Genomic DNA, 21,415 nt, shown 5'->3' with positions numbered 1-21,415 from the left:
CAAACTAACCAACGAAAAAAATACAGTATACCATTCTTATGTTTACTCAGTCCAAAAGACATCAACACTACAATTTGTATCTATTTTATTAGTGATCAGACTGATCTACCAAAATGTTTCTTGATTATGGTTCTTAACAGTTACAATTAACAGACAGCAGGGTAGAAATACATCAGAAATACAGTTGATATACTATGGCTGAAATTCTGTTAGTATAGTAAACTGCAACTAAAGTAGGTGTGAAGGTTCACATGGGGTCTCCTCTGGCTTTGGCATAGACACTATAGGCTCGTGAGTTGCAAAATCAAAACTGGGTTTTATTGGAACATTAAACAACAAGTTATTATCTTCTAACTCCATTTTAACATTGTCTCTCATGACCAATGGGTCCCATGAGGGCATCCAAACTTCTTTGTTAAATGGGTTAAACTCAGAGTCATTCCAGGGACCCTTGGTAAAGGGATTATTGCCATTCAAGTCCAAAGAGTCCATCCCTGGGTCAATCAACGGTATAGTCTCTTCATCTCCCCCCTTGGGATCAAATAGGGCCTCATCTCCTCGTAAGGGAGCCCACAGTCCGACAGGAACCCTCTCCAGTCTCCATGCTCTTCTCTCCCTTTCCCCTCTCTCCACAGCTTCCATTTCTTCTCTCAGCCTCCAGCGCCACTCACGCGCCTCTGATTCCCCCCCAATACGAGGGTCTAGGAGGCAGACCTCTCCTTCTTCTGTAGTCTGCCTCCTCTCTGGGAACCCAGACCTTTTCACACCTTCCGGTTCAGGGATCTTCCATCCATATTAACTCCCAACCCCCGGGTATATCGTCCCTCCTTCCTTTTGTATCCCCTATTCCCGCCTCCAGGTGGTTCTGCCCCTTTCTTCTTTTCCCACCATTTCCCTCTCAGTCTAAGCGGCTACTGTCATTTTAGACAACCCCCGTTCTAACTCATGGGTGTCCACTCCCCATTGTACCATCTTGACGGGTGATGCAAGCGGGTCTGTTTGTGCTCCTGTTCTTTCCTGAGGGAGGACGACACTCCGGCGAGGGCTTCTACCCCCTTGCCTCTCGTCTCACAGTAGGCTCATTTGAATCAATGGAACCTGACACACTAAATACTTGCTGATTCAATGAGTCTACTCTAGTATAACTTACTATGCTAAGTAACAAGGTTTCAATCAATATGGTCTGTCAATATGCATAAACATCTTTTAAAATTTCCACCAATACACCCAACCTTTTTTGTCAAATGGACTACTTTGGTGGTGTTGCAGTTGACAATATTGGATTATATCACACACCTTCCACAGACAAATTTTAAGATAATGGCTAAGGATTACAAATGGACATATATTTATTAGTTTCATCTAATGAAACAGCAGCTTATTATTATCAGAAGCTCTTAATTAAAAGTAATGGAACTCTTAGATAGTGTAAGTCTGCTCAAGACTTTGCAAGCAGCTATGGATCGTCTAGATGGATTTGAAAAGTTTATCCTGAGTTTTCAGAATGTTCAACTGCTGATCAATACCTGTGACAAAGCTTCGGGTAGCATTTGTCCTATTCACACTCTTTGCTTGTTTGTAATTTCAGTAGTTATTGATCTCTTACCTACTGAGAGCAGTTAGTGTATGTGCTTGCTGAAGAGCAGTTCCAGTGTCTTCTGGAGTGACAATCAGTAGGTTGTCCAGCAAGCTGCACACAGCTGACAGGAGAGGGGGTGTGACCACAGCACACTGATTAGGTCTAATGATAGACTGCAGGGAATTGTGTGGACTCAAAGAAGCTGTTGTGGTTGTGTCACTCTGGCCTAAAACACAAAATGCAGGAATCAAGAACAAATATTTCAACTTGGAGACAAACTGTGAATTTACCTAAAATACAGAAATGCATTCCTAAACTAGATATAAATACAGGTCAACTTTGTTAGCTATGTCAAAGTCCAAATGCTATTGTACTTATCAGATTCCATTCAAACAATACTGTATATAGCATACATTTTATTTAATTAAAATATTTTACCCCACCTTTCTCCTTGGAAGGGCCCAAGGTGGTTCACATCATTAAAAGGACAATATACAAGAGCTAAAAACAGTAAATGTATAGATATTAAAAAATAATTGAACAAGTATCATATTGAAAACAGTAAATAAAATCAATACGAAAAATACATTTAAAAGCTGTTGCCAAAGCTGAAATCACTTCCACTGGAACAAATAATATGAGCAATGTAAGTAAGAGGCAACAGAAATAAATTTCAGAAAGGATCTTTGGCAGTCAGAAACACCCAAAACAGGTAGTAGTGCATGATAATATTGTTATTACTACAACTCTTGCTAAAATTTATTACATTTATACTGCACCTTTCCATTAGAAAATAGGATTCAGGGCAGCTTACAGTCTTTATAAAATCAAATAAAACCAACCCCACTATAAGAATCATTAAAATCAACTAAATGTATCAAAAACATTAAAACCAATGAAGTGTACAGTTAAAAAATACAGCAAGGCAAGTTAGTTTACAGGTCTTCAATATGCAACTTTTGATAGGTACAATCAAGAAATATATCAAGGCAGATCTGTGTGTACAGTGAGATTTGTTCATCTTCCATGTCTTTTGAACTATGCGATGACTTTCAAAGTAACCTATAATGGGATGTGAGGAACAGTGTGGGAAGGAAGACACAGCCATCCTCACATATGTGTAAAGGATACCTTGGATCCTTGGATGGGATCAACAATTTTTACCTTGAGCCGTGAGTCGATTAACTGGCATGTCATGCATACTACTACTCTGTGGTGAGGGAGGTGCTTGTAGCTCCACAGCAGACTCCAGAGATGGCGAGGATGAAGTGATCTATAAAGAACCAAATATAGTAATTAATTTTCCTCCACTGACAGTGACATCTTCATGAACAGTTTTTATTACCTGGAATCCAAAGAACATCATGTGTAAATGAAAACTATTCTGTCTAGCCAGTGGAGTACTCTCATTTGGGAACTTATTTAATTCTTTCTCAAACTTTGAAATATTTGTACACTTGCTGTTTTAGCTTTTAAATATTGTCTTTCTAATTATGTAAGCCACCTTCAGTCCCTTTTAAGGAGAAAGGCAGGACAGAGATATTTTAAATAAAATAAATAATAAATTAACAATACATTCCATATAGGAGTATAGTGCTTATACCGGTTTGTATTTTTGCTAATTAACTCAATTAACTGAGAATTTCTAGGAATTATTAATGGGGGAAAATTAATACCAACAAAATAAAAGATAGGAGCAGTTTCTTTATTCTTAAATTGTGCTGCCTAGTAGCTTCAATTTTTGAGCTCAAGAAAAACAAACTCTTAGACAAGTAAAAATCAATAATAATTTCAAATAGTTATAAGATATATCTTGTTAGTTTCTCACACCTGCTAAGCCCTTTCCAGTAATAACTTTGTAACTGTGATAGAGGCTAAGGGACGTGGTGGTGCTGTGGGTTAAACTGCAGAAGGCTTTGTGTGCTGCAGGGTCAGAAGACCAGCAGTCGTAAGATCGAATCCACATGACGGAGTGAGCTCTTGTCGCTTCTCCCAGCTCCTGCTAACCTAGCAGTTCGAAAGCATGTAAAAATGCGAGTAGATAAATAGGTGCCACCTCAGTGGGAAGGTAACGGTATTCTGTGTCTAGTCGCTCTGGCCACATGACAACGGAAACTGTCTTCGGACAAATGCTGGCTCTATGGCTTGGAAACGGGGATGAGTACCACGCCCTAGAGTCGGACATGACTGGACTAAATGTCAAGGGGAACCTTTACCTTTATGTAGAGGCTGAACACAGATAATTTCTGATATCGAAACCAGAATGCTTATAACAGGCATCTAAATCTTAATGACTATTGATTAATAAGATTTGCCTGTGGATGAGCAGGTAGAAAGGCTTTTGTAAAGTGAATAGAAATGGGATCGCCACACATGTGCTACCTTAGGCAGTTGATTTAAGGCAAAAAACAATTTACTCATGTATCTGTGTAAATCTAAACAATTCGTAGTCTTTAAAACACCAGAATAAAGTAATACAGTTAAATCAATGAAAAGAAAGCACTTTAAATTAACTCTTCCCATGCCATCCACCTTATAAGCCACACCAATGGGTATGACATAGCAATGTGCATGTGTCTCTGTGTATATAATTGGGCTAAATTTGACAAAGAAAATACAGTGGTGCCTTGCAAGACGGGCACTCCGTTTAACAACAAATCCGCATTACGATGAGGTTTTTGCGATTGCAAAACAACGTTTTGAATGGGGGAATTTCGCTGCGCGATGATCAGTTCCCTGTTTCGGGAACCGATTTTTGCTTCCGAATGATCAAAACAGCTGATCATCGGGTTTTCAAAATGGCCGTCGGGTGCTCAAAATGGCTGCAAAGGCGCCTGAAAATGGCCACCCCTATGGAGGATCTTCGCTCGACGTCGAGTTCTTAGCCGATTGGAACGTATTAATCAGGTTTAAATGAGTTTCAATGGCTTTTTTATTTTCGCTTTACGACATTTTCGTTCTACAGCGATTTCGCTGGAACAAATTAACGTCGTAATGCGAGGCACCACTGTACCAGCTAGAATTGTGAAATCCTAGGGTGACAGGATTTCTCTAAGATTGGAAAACTGGAAACTTTTGAGAATGGTTGGGTGGGGATTCTGAAAACATATTGGCTAGAATCCTATGGTACGTAAAGGTAAAGGTAAAGGTTCCCCTTGACAGTTTTGTCCAGTCGTGTTCGACTCTAGGGGGCGGTGCTCATCCCCGTTTCCAAGCCGTAGAGCCAGCGTTTTGTCCGAAGACAATCTTCTGTGGTCACATGGCCAGTGCGACTTAGACACGGAACGCTGTTACCTTCCCACTGAGGTGGTCCCTATTGATCTACTTGCATTTGCATGCTTTCGAACCGCTAGGTTGGCGGGAGCTGGGACAAGCGACGGGAGCTCACTCCATCGCGTGGATTCGATCTTACGACTGCTTGGTCTTCTGACCCTGCAGCACAGGCTTCTGCGGTTTAGCCCGCAGCGCCACCATAATAACTCCACTGGCATAACTTTTAGCTGTGAATTACTGTCAATTAAGAAAGTAATCATAAGCATTTATTCTTGAACACTGAGTTACCAACTAGTGTGTGATAAGTTTTGCCCATTCAAATTGCCAAGCCATGTAATACGAATATTTGTATTTATGGCAGTCAACATAACTAAAGAATAATAACTCCTGTACATTCTATGTATGTATACAAAGCTCAGCTTCAAGATGCATTTCTACATGTCATGTCTAGGTCTATGAGAGGAACATAAGAGTGCTAGTGGAATTCTACTGCTTGCATAATGCTACATGCTTCCCTCCGATTACCACTTTTCTGGTTTGGTGGAACAGTCATAGTAGAAGCAGGGGTAAACCCCAAAATTGGGGATGGGCTTTATTTTTATTTTCTTCTCCCTACTTCTTAGATGGCAAAACTAAAATATACATCCTTAGGTAGCATAGGGTGCAGCAGTTTGCATATCTTTAGTATAGGGCATATTCACAATTTTGCTTCTAGACAATTAAGGCATTTATATTTTTAAATTTCATAAACATGGCAAACAGTACTATTTTATATGCTAATTAAGATACTAATGAAAAATACATGTTGCTAAAATTATAAAATAAATTTAAAGTGTATAGGGAAATAAATATTTCATTTATTTCAACCTCACTTCTCTTTTATAAAAATTGGGGATAATGTTTTTCCCCATGGTTTTAAAATTCCAGAAATTCAGTATCTCTGTTTTGTTGTCATATGCCATCAATCTGCCACTGACTTATGATGACCCTATAAATAAGAGATCTCCACACAGAATGCTAATTCATAATTGCTGCTGATAGACCTGCTCAATCCTTGCAAATGTAAGGCTCTGACTTCCTTTAGAGAGTCAATTCAAAAATATCTCATTCCAACACAATCTTCATTCTTCCAACTTGGTAAACAATTTTAAATTTCAATTATAGGAGCAATCTGTGCACATTTAGAACTCACCAGAGTTTCAGATGTTGACCGGGAACTTGGAGTCTGGGTTTGATTATAGTGGAGTCTCCAGAAAGAGAGGGAGTCATCAAGGTCTATAGGGGGAAAAAGACAGAAGTCCAGCTTTGTAAACAACTTATTATCTATCTCTTCCTACCCACTCCTAGTTTTGGAACATATTACATGCCTATGTGCCAGGGACATATATGAGATGAACTCATTCAGGCATTCCCTGAGCAAAGACAGCACCCCATCAGCTGATTCATCTATTCCAGAAGCACCACTGAATTGCTTCTAACATGAATAAAGAAGATGACTATGTATTTGAAATTGCTTTAAACATTTAGGAAACCGTTCTCAATGTCCAGCAGCTCTATGAAGATGATTAAAAATGAAGAATTATATTTTCATGCAACCGAAATGAAAATATAATTGAAATGTACATGAAAATATACAGAGAAAACACATCAGAGAATGACTAGGGCAGAAGAGACTGAGCCAGGGGTAGGCTGGGGTGAGCAAATGTATTCAAATGTCATTTTGAAAAAAAATCATTTCATGAGTGGATTAGAGAAAACAAAACATATAATCCTGCTACAGGCTTGGCAGGCTGACACTGTAGCAAGGTAGACCATAAGAGATTATAAAGAGTCTCCAAAACACAATAGGAAGCAAATTACTGCAGACTCAGAATAAGGCAAGGAAAGTGCATGAATCAAGTCCACAAAGCATTGGACAGCACTCAAATTCTCAATGTAGGACATAAATATAGAACACATGGATGCAGGCAGTGGAATCTGTTGTTTTGTCAATATCCAAACTGTGGATATGATGTTTGATGTTAAATAGCAGTTGAAGCAGTTGGTACTGAAGCAGATTGCACTCATATATGCTGCTTTCAAGACCCTGGCCTTCTGTCAAAGGAGTCTTAGAGAGAGAGGCCAAATGAAGAAGCTTATTTTTAGCAGATAGGTCAGACACATGGAGAGATGTTGCTAATATAGCAGACAAAAAGGAGCTGAGAGAACTTTGCTGAGGTCCACTTAGGCATGCACACAAGAGGTGTAGGGGAAAGTTCTCTCAGAATCTATTCAGCTTTAGAATATTCAAGGTGTGATTCTGGATAGGCAGAAAAACCCTTATATCAGTCACAATGAAGAACATGTTTTCTGAGGTGTTTATGCACAATTACTTTTTTAAAACACAGAAAATAAAAGGAGCAAAGCCATAAGATTCTTGCTGTTTCATACAAACCTTGGAAACAAGTATAAGACTATGGGCAACCTGGTTCTCCAATGAATATACCTGTACTGTGCACATTTTCAAATGTTAACTTGTTGACCTCAATATTTATAATTTCTATTGTGTTCACTTTGAAGTCTACATATGAAATCGACCTTGGTTCTCTGTAAGCACTGTCAACCATTTTCTTAAATTAAAATAATTTTTATAATCCCAGTATAGAATTCATTGCAGGGATTCCTTCAAATGAACACTTGGAAGACAGAAATGAAATGCTTACATAATGATAATGACCTGTAATACAGCATGTCTTTTTCAATGTCTTCATGCTACTGTACTATGGAATCATCTTTCTTGAAGATCTAATTAATGTTGTTTTATTTTTCATTAACCCTATTATTATCCTTCACAAAAAAGGAAGGAGTTATCCAATATACTTAATTCCACTGCAGCTATGAACATACCGTTTTCCCAAAAATATGACCTAACCTGAAAATAAGCCCTAGTACCATTTTTCAGGATGCTCGTATTATCAGCCCTATCCCCAAAATAAGCCCCAGTTAAGAGAAAACCCACCCTCCATCATTTTGCAGCAACCAGAAGAAGATGACGTGACTGTATTTGAATAAATGTAGATAGTTGTACATGAATAAAATAAAACATCCCCTGAAAATAAGCCCTAATGTGTTTTGGGAACAAAAATTAATATAAGACTGTGAGGGTTTGTCTTTTGAGCCTAATACTTTTTCGAAGGAACCAGGAGACTTTTTAAACTTTGAAACAGGGGAGAGGTTAATTGGGTTATTCAACAATAGTCCAATATCAAACAATGGGTCCCATAACTTGTCGCCTGTTGCCAATGGGTTGGACAGGGGCTTCCAAGCTTCTTCAAGAAAAGGATTCGTCCCGGAATCATTCCATGGGCCCGGTCAGTCTAGGGCAACATTGTCCTTCAGAATTTCACGGACTGGTCTTTCCAGTAGGGAAACGGTCTCCTCCTCTGTGAAGTCTGGTCCTCCATCGTCTCTGGTGGGGGAAAAGGTCATCCAGCGTCCCCCGGATAATTTCTCCTCATTTCCTCCACCCTCCATGCCAACCTCTTGTTTTCCCCGCTCTACTTTCTCCTTCTCCTTTCTCAACCTCCTTCGCCACTCACGAGCTTCTGCTTCTCCCCAGTAAGAGGGTCCAGGGGAAATCTCTCTTCTATGGCGATAATCAGCCTCTTCCTTCGGAACTCTCAAGTGTTCCCAGATACCTGTCCATGGGTACTGCATCCAGACCCATTCCCAGCCTGGCAGCAACTGGCTGTTCTCCCCTTTTATCTTTGCCATTCCTGCCTCTATTCCCACCCTCTGACGTCTGTTCTTTTCCGCCAATTCTGGTCGTTTTACTTCTAACCCGCACAACTCCTGTTCCAATTCCCGGGTGTCGGTCTCCCACTGTTCACTTTTCCAAGGGCGGGGATGGGAGAAATCTGAACCTCCCTCTCAGTGGTTTTGGAAGGGACAGCACTCAGCCAAGAGGGCTCTTACTCTCGGCCTCACTCTCACAAAGACCCTGTCTTACTTTCGGGGAAACATGGTAATTGTATCTTGGATACTAAATCAGATTGACTGATATCTTACTTGAAACACTATGTTAGCATTACACACAAAAAGATAATACTTAAGAATAATAACACTGTTTAAACCAGCAATCATAAGAAGTAACTCTATTGAACACATCCAGAAGTGCAAGTGAAATTCAAGTTACATGAATTCTTTAAAGTGTCATTTACCATTTATGCTATTCTTTTCTGCTGCCAGGCTGTCTCCTGAAGAACAGTGAAGATCAAACGTATACCGACCTAGGTAGCACTCTTTCACCATCTCATTCAAATGCTCATAGAAGTGGCAATGATATAATAGGGCCTGCAGGGCAGGTTTTCCTGTCAGAGAAAGACCAAATTCTTCATCATGCACACAAGGTCCCTGGGAACGTAAGGAGAAGAAGCTTGTCAATTTTTTCCCTTAAAGCACTGGCTGTCAATCAATAGGATGCACTCTCACTTCTTCAGACTGAGCTGGAACAAAAATCTGTTGTGTCAAAAAATCTATTAAAATTGGGGGATGAGGCAAAGGTACATTTACAGCCCCTACCAGGTGTAGGTACCAACACCAACATCCAGAAGGCCACAAATTCTCCAACCTTGCTGAGTCTATTTTTTAAAAAAACAACTTTGACTTCTCATGATGTATACAAAGCAGGACAACGTTCTAGCTTCTTTTACATGAATAAATAAAAAAATATATGCTTTGTGTCCTCAGCTAGCTTGCCCTAATTTTGGCACTTTAGAAAAAAGGAAGCAGATTACAAACAAAGTTTTACTGAAACTTCTTTCTTTGGGATTTTGCCCCACAAAAATATACTGTTTCTATTTGAAATGAAGCAAAATCAGAAGAATTAATTTTCTATTCGTTTCCAAATTCTCCCTTACAGAATTACAGTTTATCTGCAGAAGATGTGCACTGACAGAATCAAGCATGACAACTGCATACTCTAGAAATGTTGCAATGTTAGAGAATGAATCAAAATTTTGATATTTGGCTTTGCTGATGCCAATTTGCTTTTTCTGTGCCTAGCACTTCACAGGCACAGAACCGTGCCAAAAACCAGTGGTGTCAGGTGAATGCATGCAGCTGGTACATGCAACCTTGAAACCACATGACATTTTGTAATCTGATGATCTGGAATTACATGCCGTGATTTAGTGAGTGCAAAAAGAATTTCATTTACAAGAGGATGCAAAAACAAACTACTGAGCAGTAATATCAGCCATTCTTTTCAAAGAATACTGTAGAAAGATGTCCAGAATTGTATCGGTATACATGTAAGCTTTGTGTAACCTGCTGCAGCTGCTTGCATCAATTGACAGTATGCATTTATTATGCAACCAAGATGTGCCCCAGAACCTTGTCAATTAATCATAAACAGATATGGCAATTGATGAAAAATTCAAACCGATTACCAACAGAAATCTGTGCTGTATCTCTTTTTGCAACATTCTCCCCATCCATTCTCACAAAAGCTGTCCAAATTCTCCCAACACCCACTCAGAATGATGTTAGCCACATCAAGGCATAACTCTATGCCTATAACTCTATTACACCAAGGTAAAAACTAGTAGGTGAAATGGGCAGTGTGTTTGGTTTCAACCCTATAGTTGCACATTTCTTCCCACCACAACAGAATGTCTGGAGCAAGATGACTTCCATTTTCATGAGCACTGACTAAATGAAACTCAACTAAGATGTTCTTTGTCTACGGAGAACTGCTTTACAACCTTCCTCCTATACTGTCTACTTAATTCTGCTAGCACTTGCCTAAATCCTTGCAGAATACCACTATTCTCTTTTTCTTTGCTGTACCTTGGATCTAGTCCATTAAGAAGTATTTTGAAAGCATTCACTTGCTCCTGAAATAGAGTTCTTAAACATTCACAAACCATTTTGAAAATGCAATGCAAGTATATTAAAAAGTATTAAGCTACAGCTTGAAAATTGACAAGCTCAAACAGGCAGCTTACCAAATTGTCTAAAGTAATCTGTGTTGGCATTCTTTTCCTTTGCAACAGGAATTCCATCCCCCTACATCATCCTTCTGTATCCCTGAAGCAGCTATATTAAGATGCTTGAAAATTAATTATTCAAACAGCTTTTCCGAACCACGAGTGCCTGCAAACCCCTGACTCACAACTCCCAGAGCCACAGCAGTTGGCTATCAGCCCACAAAAGAAAGTCCAAAAATGTCTGGCTACAGTAATCCTCCTGAAACAGCCTCCTCTGACCAATTACAATATCTGTTGGCTTCACTGCTGAGCATAAGCATGGGATTTTATTTCTGGAAGTGCCCTATATCTTATCTGCTTGCTGCTGCACATCAGGAAGGTATTGGCACCAGCAAGACAACTGAGTAATGGACTTAGAAGATTACTGGCTTCCCACATTCCACACCCCAGTGATGGCAAAGGGAGTTCTAAGGACTGATGGCTGTTGAACATTTTTTTGTTTGTTCAGAGCTGCAAGCAGTATTGGAAGTAGGAAGAGGTCTCTGTAGCACATCTGTTCTTTGGCACACGCACCCTGTCCTTTGTTGCCACTGCTTCTAAGTAGGCAGGGCAGGAACCACAATACCATTGTTGGATACCAGCAACAGCCGCTGGCATTCTTGTGGAGAAAAAAACTATTTCTCTTTGGCAGAGATACTCTCAAAACAGGAGGAAAATGATCCTTTGCTAAGTCTCAACATACATCAATTGATCTGTCATTTTAAGTGTGATATCCATCCATCCATAAATCAGATGTCACTGTGGTGAACCATTTTGAAAACAACTTTGATTTTCAAGTCTTACATGGTTAATGTAAGATATACAACCTATAGGGACTTTTATTTTTCTTAGACTTTAGCCCCTAGAATTCAGCAGAAATCTCACTAGGTAGAATTCTGGAGATCCCAGCCTCAAACATTAAAGTCCTCATCAGAGTTTTCAATTAAAGATTGTTAACTTCCTCAGATAACCCCCCCCCCCAGGTGTTTAATAGAAAACTCCTGTGAGGACTTTAATTTTGTGGCTAAAGCCCCCAGAATTCCGGTTGGGGAATTCCTGCTGAATTCTGAAGGCCATGATCCACATTGACCACCCAAATTGAGATACTGCAGTTCCACTGTGTTGATTGGAAAAAGACGAGGCCTCCTTGTGCTGAAATAAATGGGTTGAAAATTTTGTTTAACTAGGTGATGCCCTAAATTAATTTATGAGCCATTTCTCAACATACTTGGGAAGGTTAACACAGCTATATAACTATGAGATTATGGTTTTCTCTGGCATTGGTGGAATTTTGCAAGGATCAACAATATTGGGAAAACCTCCCCTTGCTGGTCTCCTGATTTTGAGGACAGGATAAGACTCAAATTTTTCTGCACACATTTTTTGAAAGCAGTTTATGCCCTTCCTTCCTTCTAACAAGGTCACAAAATCCTGGGCATACTGGTCATATTGATGAGTGGTAGCAACATATCAAGTCAACTAGTTACCTGCCAAATGGGGTCTTTAACCTCTTCAGTGGGCAACGGGATCACCAACAGATTCTGAAGAATAAATGCAGCCTACAAAGAGAAACCAAACATCAACAGTGCCATCTGGCTGCAGCTAAACAACCTAAACCAAGTAGCCAGCTTCAAATATACACTCAGTCACTGCTAAAAGTAGCAAGTACATCCAGACCATTATAATCTTTCTATTATAAGAATCCAGGCGTTATTAGATTTTTCTGAGACCCACTAAAAATTAAAAATTAAATGTTATATGTTACTATAAAATTCAGAGGAGGTAAGAAAAGACCCTCCCATTTTATTTTTACAACAAATCCCTGTGGAGAACAATCGTAGCACAAATGAAATTCCTATTATGAGAGTTAAAAGGCAGGTGCACACATCAAATTTATTTTTAACTACAATTTCTTCAATTGTTAATACTTCAGCCACTTTTATGTGAACTGCCTTCTGTGTATTACTTTCTTTTCCATCTTACTTTATTTATTGACAGTATGTAAACACTACAGGCTTCTTTTGTTTTTAAAACGACAATGAGAACCTATATTCATTCTATATTTCTTTACCATCAGGAGAAGATTTGTTGTGAATCATAAGAGAGTGACAATACATGATGAAAAAAATCAAAAATAAAAATAAATGTTCTGGGGCCTTTACAAAACCACTAGAATCACAATTTTCAAAGTGGTAACCATATCTCTTTTCAGCTTGTGTAACAGAAATGAAAAGAAAACGTATGTGGCACCTTAAAAAACACATTTATTTCAATGTGAGCTCTTCTGGATTACAATCTGCTTCTCTGGACACAGTAGCTAGGTCACTGGTTTACATACACAGAGGATATGGTAGAGGGGTGGGCATGATGGAAGAAAGAGGGTAACAATTACATTGATAAGGAACTTTCAAGTGGCAATGGGATTATTAACACTGACAATGTAATTACTGATTACATAAAGATCCAATCAAAATTTTTAAGATGCATGCTAGGCTACAGTTATGCCAAGTTAAAAAGCATTTTAGTTATAGCTATATCTAGGACGATGGATGAATCTAGAACATTAATATAGAGTTTGCTAAGAATCCTTGGTTCTTATTTAATTCTTTGTATCTACTTAGGAAGCTGTGAATATAGCCCCTTTCAGTGATTTGAAACTGGCTTCTGCATTTCTGTTTGTCAGACTTGTGCCCATTTATCCTGTTGCACAGAAATTTTCCTGTTTACCACATGTAGAATAGAGAGGAACAGCACTGGCAAAGGTTGGCATAGAATGCATTGTGAGATGAACAATTAAACAAGCCTTTGATGTGTGGGTAATGTTGCTGGGGCCGTAACAGTGGTGTCAGATTAGACATGGCATCTATGTTTGCAGCAGGGTCTTGTCCTTCCTCCGTATCATTTTTGTGTGGCTTGCTGTGAGCCAATACCCCTTTAAGCTTCGGGGGCTGACTGTGAGTGGGCCGATTTCCTAGGGCCTGGAAAAGTGAAATACTGTTGTCCACAGTGGGCTGTAGACTATTCAGAATATATCTGACGGAAAATTAAATATGGACCTAGAATCCTTAGCATATGCACTGAAATGTTTCCCAAACATGCTAGCTTTCCCTGCTTTGATGGGGAGGGCTCACCATGAACACTAGGAAAGTGCTTTGAAAATCTTACACAAGCGGTAGCCAAGCGACTATTCCCTTTATTAATCCTTCACCTGGGATGACACACTTGATGAATTTCACTCTCAGAGATAAGAGTTCTATCCAGTAAGTTACACAAGAAAGCTCACAAAACTAATTGTATGTGATTGGCAGGACTTTACTGCAGACGTGCATAAAAGCCAAACTGTTCACAAGTGCTATAAAGAGCCTTTCCAACAGTTTAGGGGTGACAAGCAAGGAGGACTGGAAGAGAAAGACTGATAATGAAAGATGGCTTCTATTCACATAGCCACTATACACAAATTAAGATCAGTTATAGTATATGATCAGCAATGGGCCTTTAAGAGCATGTTCACAAGACAAATATCTTTCAGAGAGCAGGATTTACATACCTCCCTTCGGACCATGCTACATTCAGTTTTGTCTAGAAGGATGTTAAGCACTGTTCCCCATAAGCCTCCTGATATGTTTCGGCAGCTTTCGACTAAAGCGAAACAACCTACTTCGACTGATGTGAGGGCCGATCCTATTGCAAGTGATGTGAATTTAACCTATCATTAATGAGAACCAAATGAATTTACAAATTAAAATCCAGCATTGTACCAATGCTTTAAGTAGAGCATTATCACTGTTTAGAAGCTTTGAAAAACTGCATGTTGGTTATCAAAGCCAAGGCAAGAATCAGATAAATTTACACATTTCACCAATGTTTTTATAGAGCATTTTCACCCTATAGAACAGTGATGGCGAATCTTTTTAAGCCCGAGTGCCCAAACTGAAAAATAAAACAACAATCCAGCAGGCGGCGGCGGCGGGAATCCTGGTAATAAAGGTGCCTCCAGACCCCACTCTGGATCCACCTCCAGTCGTGGCCAACCCTGCCACTGCCTATAGCTCAGTCGTCCTGCCACCACCAGCTGCTCCAGATCCTGGCCTGCCGCCTGTCGGGGCACTAGCACCACAGCTGCAGCCTCCTCCTCAGGTTTGGCTGCCAGGGGTTGTAGTCCAGCGACTTATGGCTCATGTGCCCACAGAGAGGTCTCTGAGTGCCATAGGTTCGCCATTGCTGTTATAAAAGCTTTGAAAAATTACAAATCATTGAAGTCAATATGAAATGTTTTGTCTCCACCCAGTTGTACAATATTTTTTTAAATGTAATTTCATGAACAGCTAGCAATTACTGGAAACTTAAATTCACATTTTGGATGTGGTTTAACAACGTAAAAATGCAATTATCACCTCATCATATGTATCCTAGTACCTATAAAATGAACACAAAGCAATTCATTGTAGCACAAATGAAGAAACAACACTTTAAAAACCCTTCTTTGTAGTCTAGTCCATTAAATTACTCTTTTTTCATTGAAGAGTGTTGCCAAAATGGTGTTAAAAATGGCCTGATTATCCAGTTCGTGCAAGCATTTTGCTCATTGGAACAAAAAACCAGAACCTTTTCCTATAGCTTTTCAAAGTTGCTTCTGTGCAACCCTTTTGAAGATGATCCTTCTAGGACAGCAAGGAATAGTTCAAAGCTTTGCACAATAACATAAATTGGAACCATGGTCCTCTGATTCCACTGTGCCCTCAGAAGGATTCAGACAACAACTTTAAAGCAAAACAAAAAACTTATTAAATGTGTTACCATTTCAACAGTTATTTCCCTTGAGATGGAGATGATAAGCAGGAGGAAGTACTGTGGATATACAGAAGCAACAGCGTAACAAAAAGTAAGGCTGTTTTTATGCCCTTTGGAAGCAATTCCCATGTATGAGAAATTGTAAGGTCTGAAAGAGTCTGAAGAAGGAACCACTAACGTGAACATGCAATGAGACCGACTGTGACAAACCCAGACCTACTGGGATATGTCACACAGTTACACTAAGCTGCCACCAACCATTCCCTTTAAGAAGTCACACAGACCAGGGATGGATTTTTAAACAATAAAAGAATTAGGTTTATTTAAATACACACACAGGGATAATAAAATAATCAGGTGAATAGGATAAAGTAACGTGGCTTATTCTCACTCATACAAGCATACAGTTTGGTTCACACAGAACCCTTAACTTAAAGCACAGACCCTGAACCTATCAGTTCTGGCTAACCAACAGACACCTGAACCTATCAGGTTGGTACTCTGACACACAGTAGTACCCTGTCTGACACACAGACTCCCACAACAGCTTCTTCTTCCCCAGCTGCTGCTTCGTCACATCTCAGTGTCTCACAGTGTGTCTCAGCATCTCCCTCTCACCACACAGGTTTCACATTTATATACAGTACAGCCCCTCCTCCTGATGTCCCGCCTTCCACTCCCCATAGGATGGAACTTTCCCTCCAAACCCATGACAGACAGGTAACATCAGTGCTGTATGTAACACCTCCCCTCTTTATAAGTTGTTTTGTAGGGGGAAAGCTAACGTGCTTTTCACCAAAAAACAACCTGAATAAAATACACAACAACAGTTATACATACCATATAATACTTACTTATCCTTACACTCTAAGTTAACCATAGTAATTATGCATTTAAACATTTACCATTAACATTACATCAATTTACCTTTATTCATACAAACCAAGGTCAAAAAACAACAGGTACATTTAACTTTTTGTCATCATTATATACACATAGTCCATGTTCTTTCGCCGTCTTCATTCTTCAGGTCTTCTTGATAAGGCGTCAGCAACACAGTTCACTGACCCTCTGACCACCTTCACTTCAAAGTCAAAGTCCTGTAGGTTTAAAGCCCACCTCATAAGTTTGCTATTGTGGGTTTTCATTGTCTTTAACCATTGCAATGGTGAATGGTCAGTACACAGAATAAAATGTCTTCCCCAGATGTAAGGCTTGGCCTTCTGGATCGCGTAGACTATGGCCAAACACTCCTTCTCCACGGTTGCCAAATGTCTCTCACCTTTTTGAAGTTTCCTACTCAGGTAGGACACTGGATGCTGGTCACCATTCTCATCCTCCTGGCACAGAACTGCTCCTACCCCGCTGTTAGACGCATCGGTGTAGATGATGAACTCCCGGTCGAAGTCTGGAGCCCGCAGGACTGGATAGTTGATTAACGCCTCCTTCAACCTCTGGAACGCCGCCTCACAGTCGCTGGTCCACGGGATGCGGTCATCTGCCTTCTTCCTCGTCAGATCGGTCAGCGGAGCCGCAATCTCGCTAAACCTCGGGATGAACTTTCTGTAGTAGCCCACCAACCCAAGAAATGATTTGACTTTTTTCTTGGTGTTGGGTCTAGGCCAATCACGAACAGCTTCTATTTTGGCCTCCAGGGGTTTTATCATTCCTCCCCCTACCATGTGACCCAAGTATTTTATTTCTGGGCTACCCAGCTGACACTTGCTGGCCTTTACTGTTAGCCCTGCTGCACTTAACCTCTGCAGCACTAACTCCAGGTGTATCAGGTGATCTTCCCAGGTATTACTGAAGATCCCTATGTCGTCAATGTAGGCCACTGTAAAGTCACTGAGCCCTGCCAAGGTCTGGTCCATCAGCCTTTGGAATGTGGCTGGTGCATTTCTGAGACCAAAGCTCAGGACTCGAAACTCATAGAGACCAAAAGGGCTGCAAAAGGCAGTCTTTTCTTGATCCCTGGGATCAATTCTTAATTGCCAATATCCCTTTACCAGGTCCAATGATGAGATGAACCGACAACCCCCTATGGTTTCAATCAGGTTGTCTAGCCTGGGCATTGGGTAGGCATCAGGAGTGGTTACACGGTTTAATTTCCTGTAATCGACACAAAACCTAATGCTCCCATCAGGCTTGTCCACAAGGACTATCGGAGAGGACCAAGGACTAGAAGTGGGGACGATTATGTTCTCCCTCAGCATCTCGTCCAGCTCCTTCCGCACCTTGTCCCTATAGGGTCCCGTTACTCGGTATGGGGATACTGCCTGCGGGGGTGCATCCCCTGTGTGGATCCGATGCATCACTCCCTTCACTATCCCCGGCTTGTTGGAAAACACCTGTTGATATTTACTAAGCAGCATTTTTAGTTCTTGCTGCTGGTCTTGGGTGAGTGCAGGACTGATCTTTACCTCCTCTGGGTTGTATTTTACTTCCCCTCTACCCTCCCAGAAGGGTAATTCAGCTTCCTCACTCTCAGCTGCTTTTATCGCGAATAAAACCCTCTGTTCCCCTCTGTAGTAGGGTTTTAGGGCATTCACATGAACCACCCTCCTTGCTTGGTTCTCCTCCTGCTCTATTAGGTAGTTCAGGTCTGACATCTTAGAAATGACCCTATATGGTCCTGCCCATTTGAGCTGCAGTTTATTCTCTCTGCAGGGCCTAAGCCAAAGCACTTCCTCCCCTGGGTCAAAGTGCCGCTCTCTAGCTTTGTGGTCATACCATGTTTTCTGTCTGACCTTCTGAGCTTGCAGGTTTTCTGCTGCCAGCTCTAGATTTCTCTTTAGGTCATTCATCAAGGTGTCTATGTATGTCACAACGTCTTGTGGGTCATCCTGGGTGATCTGCTCCCAATCTTGCTTGATCAAATCAAGGGGCCCTTTCACCCCTAAGTGTGCAGCAAACATGTCAGAGTGACCCCTTTGTAAGATCATGGGGCGATACTTTTCAGGTACCACCAGCTGACTTCTGATCCCATCTCCCCCTTTTGAGATATTCCTCAGGGTCTCTCTATATAAAATCCCCTTTTTCTCCAGAAATCTCACTGGGGTTTCAGGTGTTAGCTGGGCGTCAGTCACCTGTTCAAAACACTTTTGGAGAGTGGCGTCTGCCTGTTGCTCCTGTCCAAATCTGCTGTCTGTGGTTAAGGTTTCCACCACAGCTTCTGAACTCCCCTCTGCTTCCGTCTCTGGCTCATCATTACCCCCCTGAACTGTCCCTGTGGTGGCTTGTGAACGTGTAATCACTAGCACCCGTTTCACATGTTCAGCCAGGTCATTTCCCACGAGCACGGCTGCTGGCAGAGTCGATGAAATCGCTAGCCGCCAATCTCCCCTCCAGCCTTGAAAGTTGACAGGTACCTCTGCTACTGGCAGAGAGATTACCTGCCCCTCAATCCCTGCCACCTTTATGCTCTCATTTGGGATTATAAACTCCCTAGGAATAATATCTGGATGGCACAGGGTTACCTGGGAACAAGTGTCCCGCAGCCCCCTATACTGACGGTCAAGTATTCCTACGTCCACCCCTGCTGTCTCAAACAACTGAGAATCTGTTTTCACCAGCAAGCAGCGCTTTACCTCCACAAGAGGACCATTTTCCTCAGCCTGATCAGCATAGGTAGCTGTTCCAGACTGAGTAGCCATGGCAACAGGCTCCCTCAGTGACACTGAGCTTTGCTCTTTCTGGACACAGAACACAGCTTTTGGCTTGGTCCCACTAGAATTCTGAGGCACCATTCCTTTTAGCTGCTTTAATTTCTCACACTCTGAGATTAGATGACCCTTTCCCTGACAGAAATAACATTTTCTGGTGTATTTTGATTCTCTCTCATCTTGTTTTGGTTTTCCCTCCAAAACCTGAGGTCTTAGTTTCATGTCTGAGGGCTTCCCTTCACCATGGGCCCCTCCCCCTTGCTGGCTTTTCCCTGGTCCCTGAGAGTACTTGCTGTAGGTTTCTTTGGGTTTACCTACAGATTTCCCCTCACCCAAGGGCTTTCTTATTTGGGAAATAAAATCTGCGATCTCTGAGGCTTCTGCCACAGATTTCGGTTTCCTTTCCCTCACCTGGAATTTCAATTCCCCATGCAGGACTGAATAGAACTGTTCCAGTGCTATCAAGTCTTTAAGCTGCTCATAGGTCTCTGTTCCCTCCTGCGATAGCCATTTCTCAAGCAGCCTCACCAATTGGGCCCCCACTTGGGTAAAAGTCTGTTCTGGTTTTTTTGTGAGGGACCTGAATCTTTGTCTCAGCTGCTCTGCATTTATCCCATGTCTTGCAAACACCAGTTTTTTAAACTCTGCAAAATCTTTCATCAGTTCCTCAGGCATCTCGGCATAGACCTCAGCCAGGCTACCACTGATTAAAGATCGCATGATGGTCATCTTCTCAGTTTCCCTCACTGAGAAGTCCACAAACGCTCTTTCCACTAGGGAAAAGAACACCTCAGGACAATCTCCCTTGTGGTACACAGGGAATTTCTTCAGGTCAGCTTTAGACAGTTGGCCTCCCTCAGAATCCCTATTATTATTATTGTTCTGGTTCATTAGTTCCAGTTTTCTTAATTCAAACGCCATTTTCTCTCTCTCCAATGCCAATTCAAATTGCCTTTGTTTCTCTCTTTCCCTTTCCTCCATTTTTCTCTCTCTAACCTTTCCTCCACTTCAAATTGCCTCATCCTCAGTTCATGCTGTTGGGCTATGAGCAATTTTCTAAGTTCTGGGTTCTGCTCTCCTGTGCTGTCACCCTGCACTGAGCCAAATTCATCCTCAGAACCTTGGTCAATCTGGGGGTCTTTCACTTCACTCATTTCGGCCATCTGGCTTCGAGTCAAGGGCATAATCCCCCCTCAGAACAAGCTGCTTTAAAAGTCAAGCCTCAAAATAAAACGACCACTTTTTTTCTTCTTGCCTCAGAACCAGCTCTCCCTAGAGATTGCTGCTGTTCTTCAGCACTAACTTGCAACAGTATCGAGTCAGAGCCTACCCCCCTCTGCTGGGCCTCTCAGCTGGCAAGCTAGCTCACTGTTACCACGCAGTGTTGCCTCAGCTTTTTCCCGCCAAAACCAGGCTACCTCAGAGCACCCTAATCTAAGTCTCCCCAGTTGGCACGTTCTTCTACTAGCGCACCTCCCCGTGAGGTACACCTAGAAGATTACCTACGCGCCTCAGACTGTCCCTGACTAGACCCCCCTTGCTCTGGGCACACCTGCCAAGGCTTTGCTGGACCGCTGGACAACTGGACCAGTCGTATCCCACACGCTGGACACCAATCAATGTGACAAACCCAGACCTACTGGGATATGTCACACAGTTACACTAAGCTGCCACCAACCATTCCCTTTAAGAAGTCACACAGACCAGGGATGGATTTTTAAACAATAAAAGAATTAGGTTTATTTAAATACACACACAGGGATAATAAAATAATCAGGTGAATAGGATAAAGTAACGTGGCTTATTCTCACTCATACAAGCATACAGTTTGGTTCACACAGAACCCTTAACTTAAAGCACAGACCCTGAACCTATCAGTTCTGGCTAACCAACAGACACCTGAACCTATCAGGTTGGTACTCTGACACACAGTAGTACCCTGTCTGACACACAGACTCCCACAACAGCTTCTTCTTCCCCAGCTGCTGCTTCGTCACATCTCAGTGTCTCACAGTGTGTCTCAGCATCTCCCTCTCACCACACAGGTTTCACATTTATATACAGTACAGCCCCTCCTCCTGATGTCCCGCCTTCCACTC

General features: G+C 41.4%; 1 protein-coding gene across 1 annotated transcript in view; it reads right to left on the bottom strand.

Annotated features, from left to right (window-relative positions):
* RTTN (rotatin) overlaps positions 1 to 21,415 on the bottom strand; it is a 124,274-nt gene that overhangs the window by 40,601 nt on the left and 62,258 nt on the right. The window contains exons 31-36 of the mRNA XM_020796643.3: positions 14,408 to 14,566; positions 12,348 to 12,419; positions 9,052 to 9,244; positions 6,045 to 6,127; positions 2,744 to 2,852; positions 1,607 to 1,805 (exon numbers count right to left, since the gene is read on the bottom strand). Of these exons, the coding sequence (XP_020652302.3) occupies positions 1,607 to 1,805; positions 2,744 to 2,852; positions 6,045 to 6,127; positions 9,052 to 9,244; positions 12,348 to 12,419; positions 14,408 to 14,566 (815 nt within the window). The remainder of the gene's footprint in view (positions 1 to 1,606; positions 1,806 to 2,743; positions 2,853 to 6,044; positions 6,128 to 9,051; positions 9,245 to 12,347; positions 12,420 to 14,407; positions 14,567 to 21,415) is intronic.

Source organism: Pogona vitticeps, chromosome 4 (assembly GCF_051106095.1).
Source record: "Pogona vitticeps strain Pit_001003342236 chromosome 4, PviZW2.1, whole genome shotgun sequence".
Classification (NCBI taxonomy): domain Eukaryota; kingdom Metazoa; phylum Chordata; class Lepidosauria; order Squamata; family Agamidae; genus Pogona; species Pogona vitticeps.
This window is presented reverse-complemented; position numbering and strand designations above follow the sequence as displayed.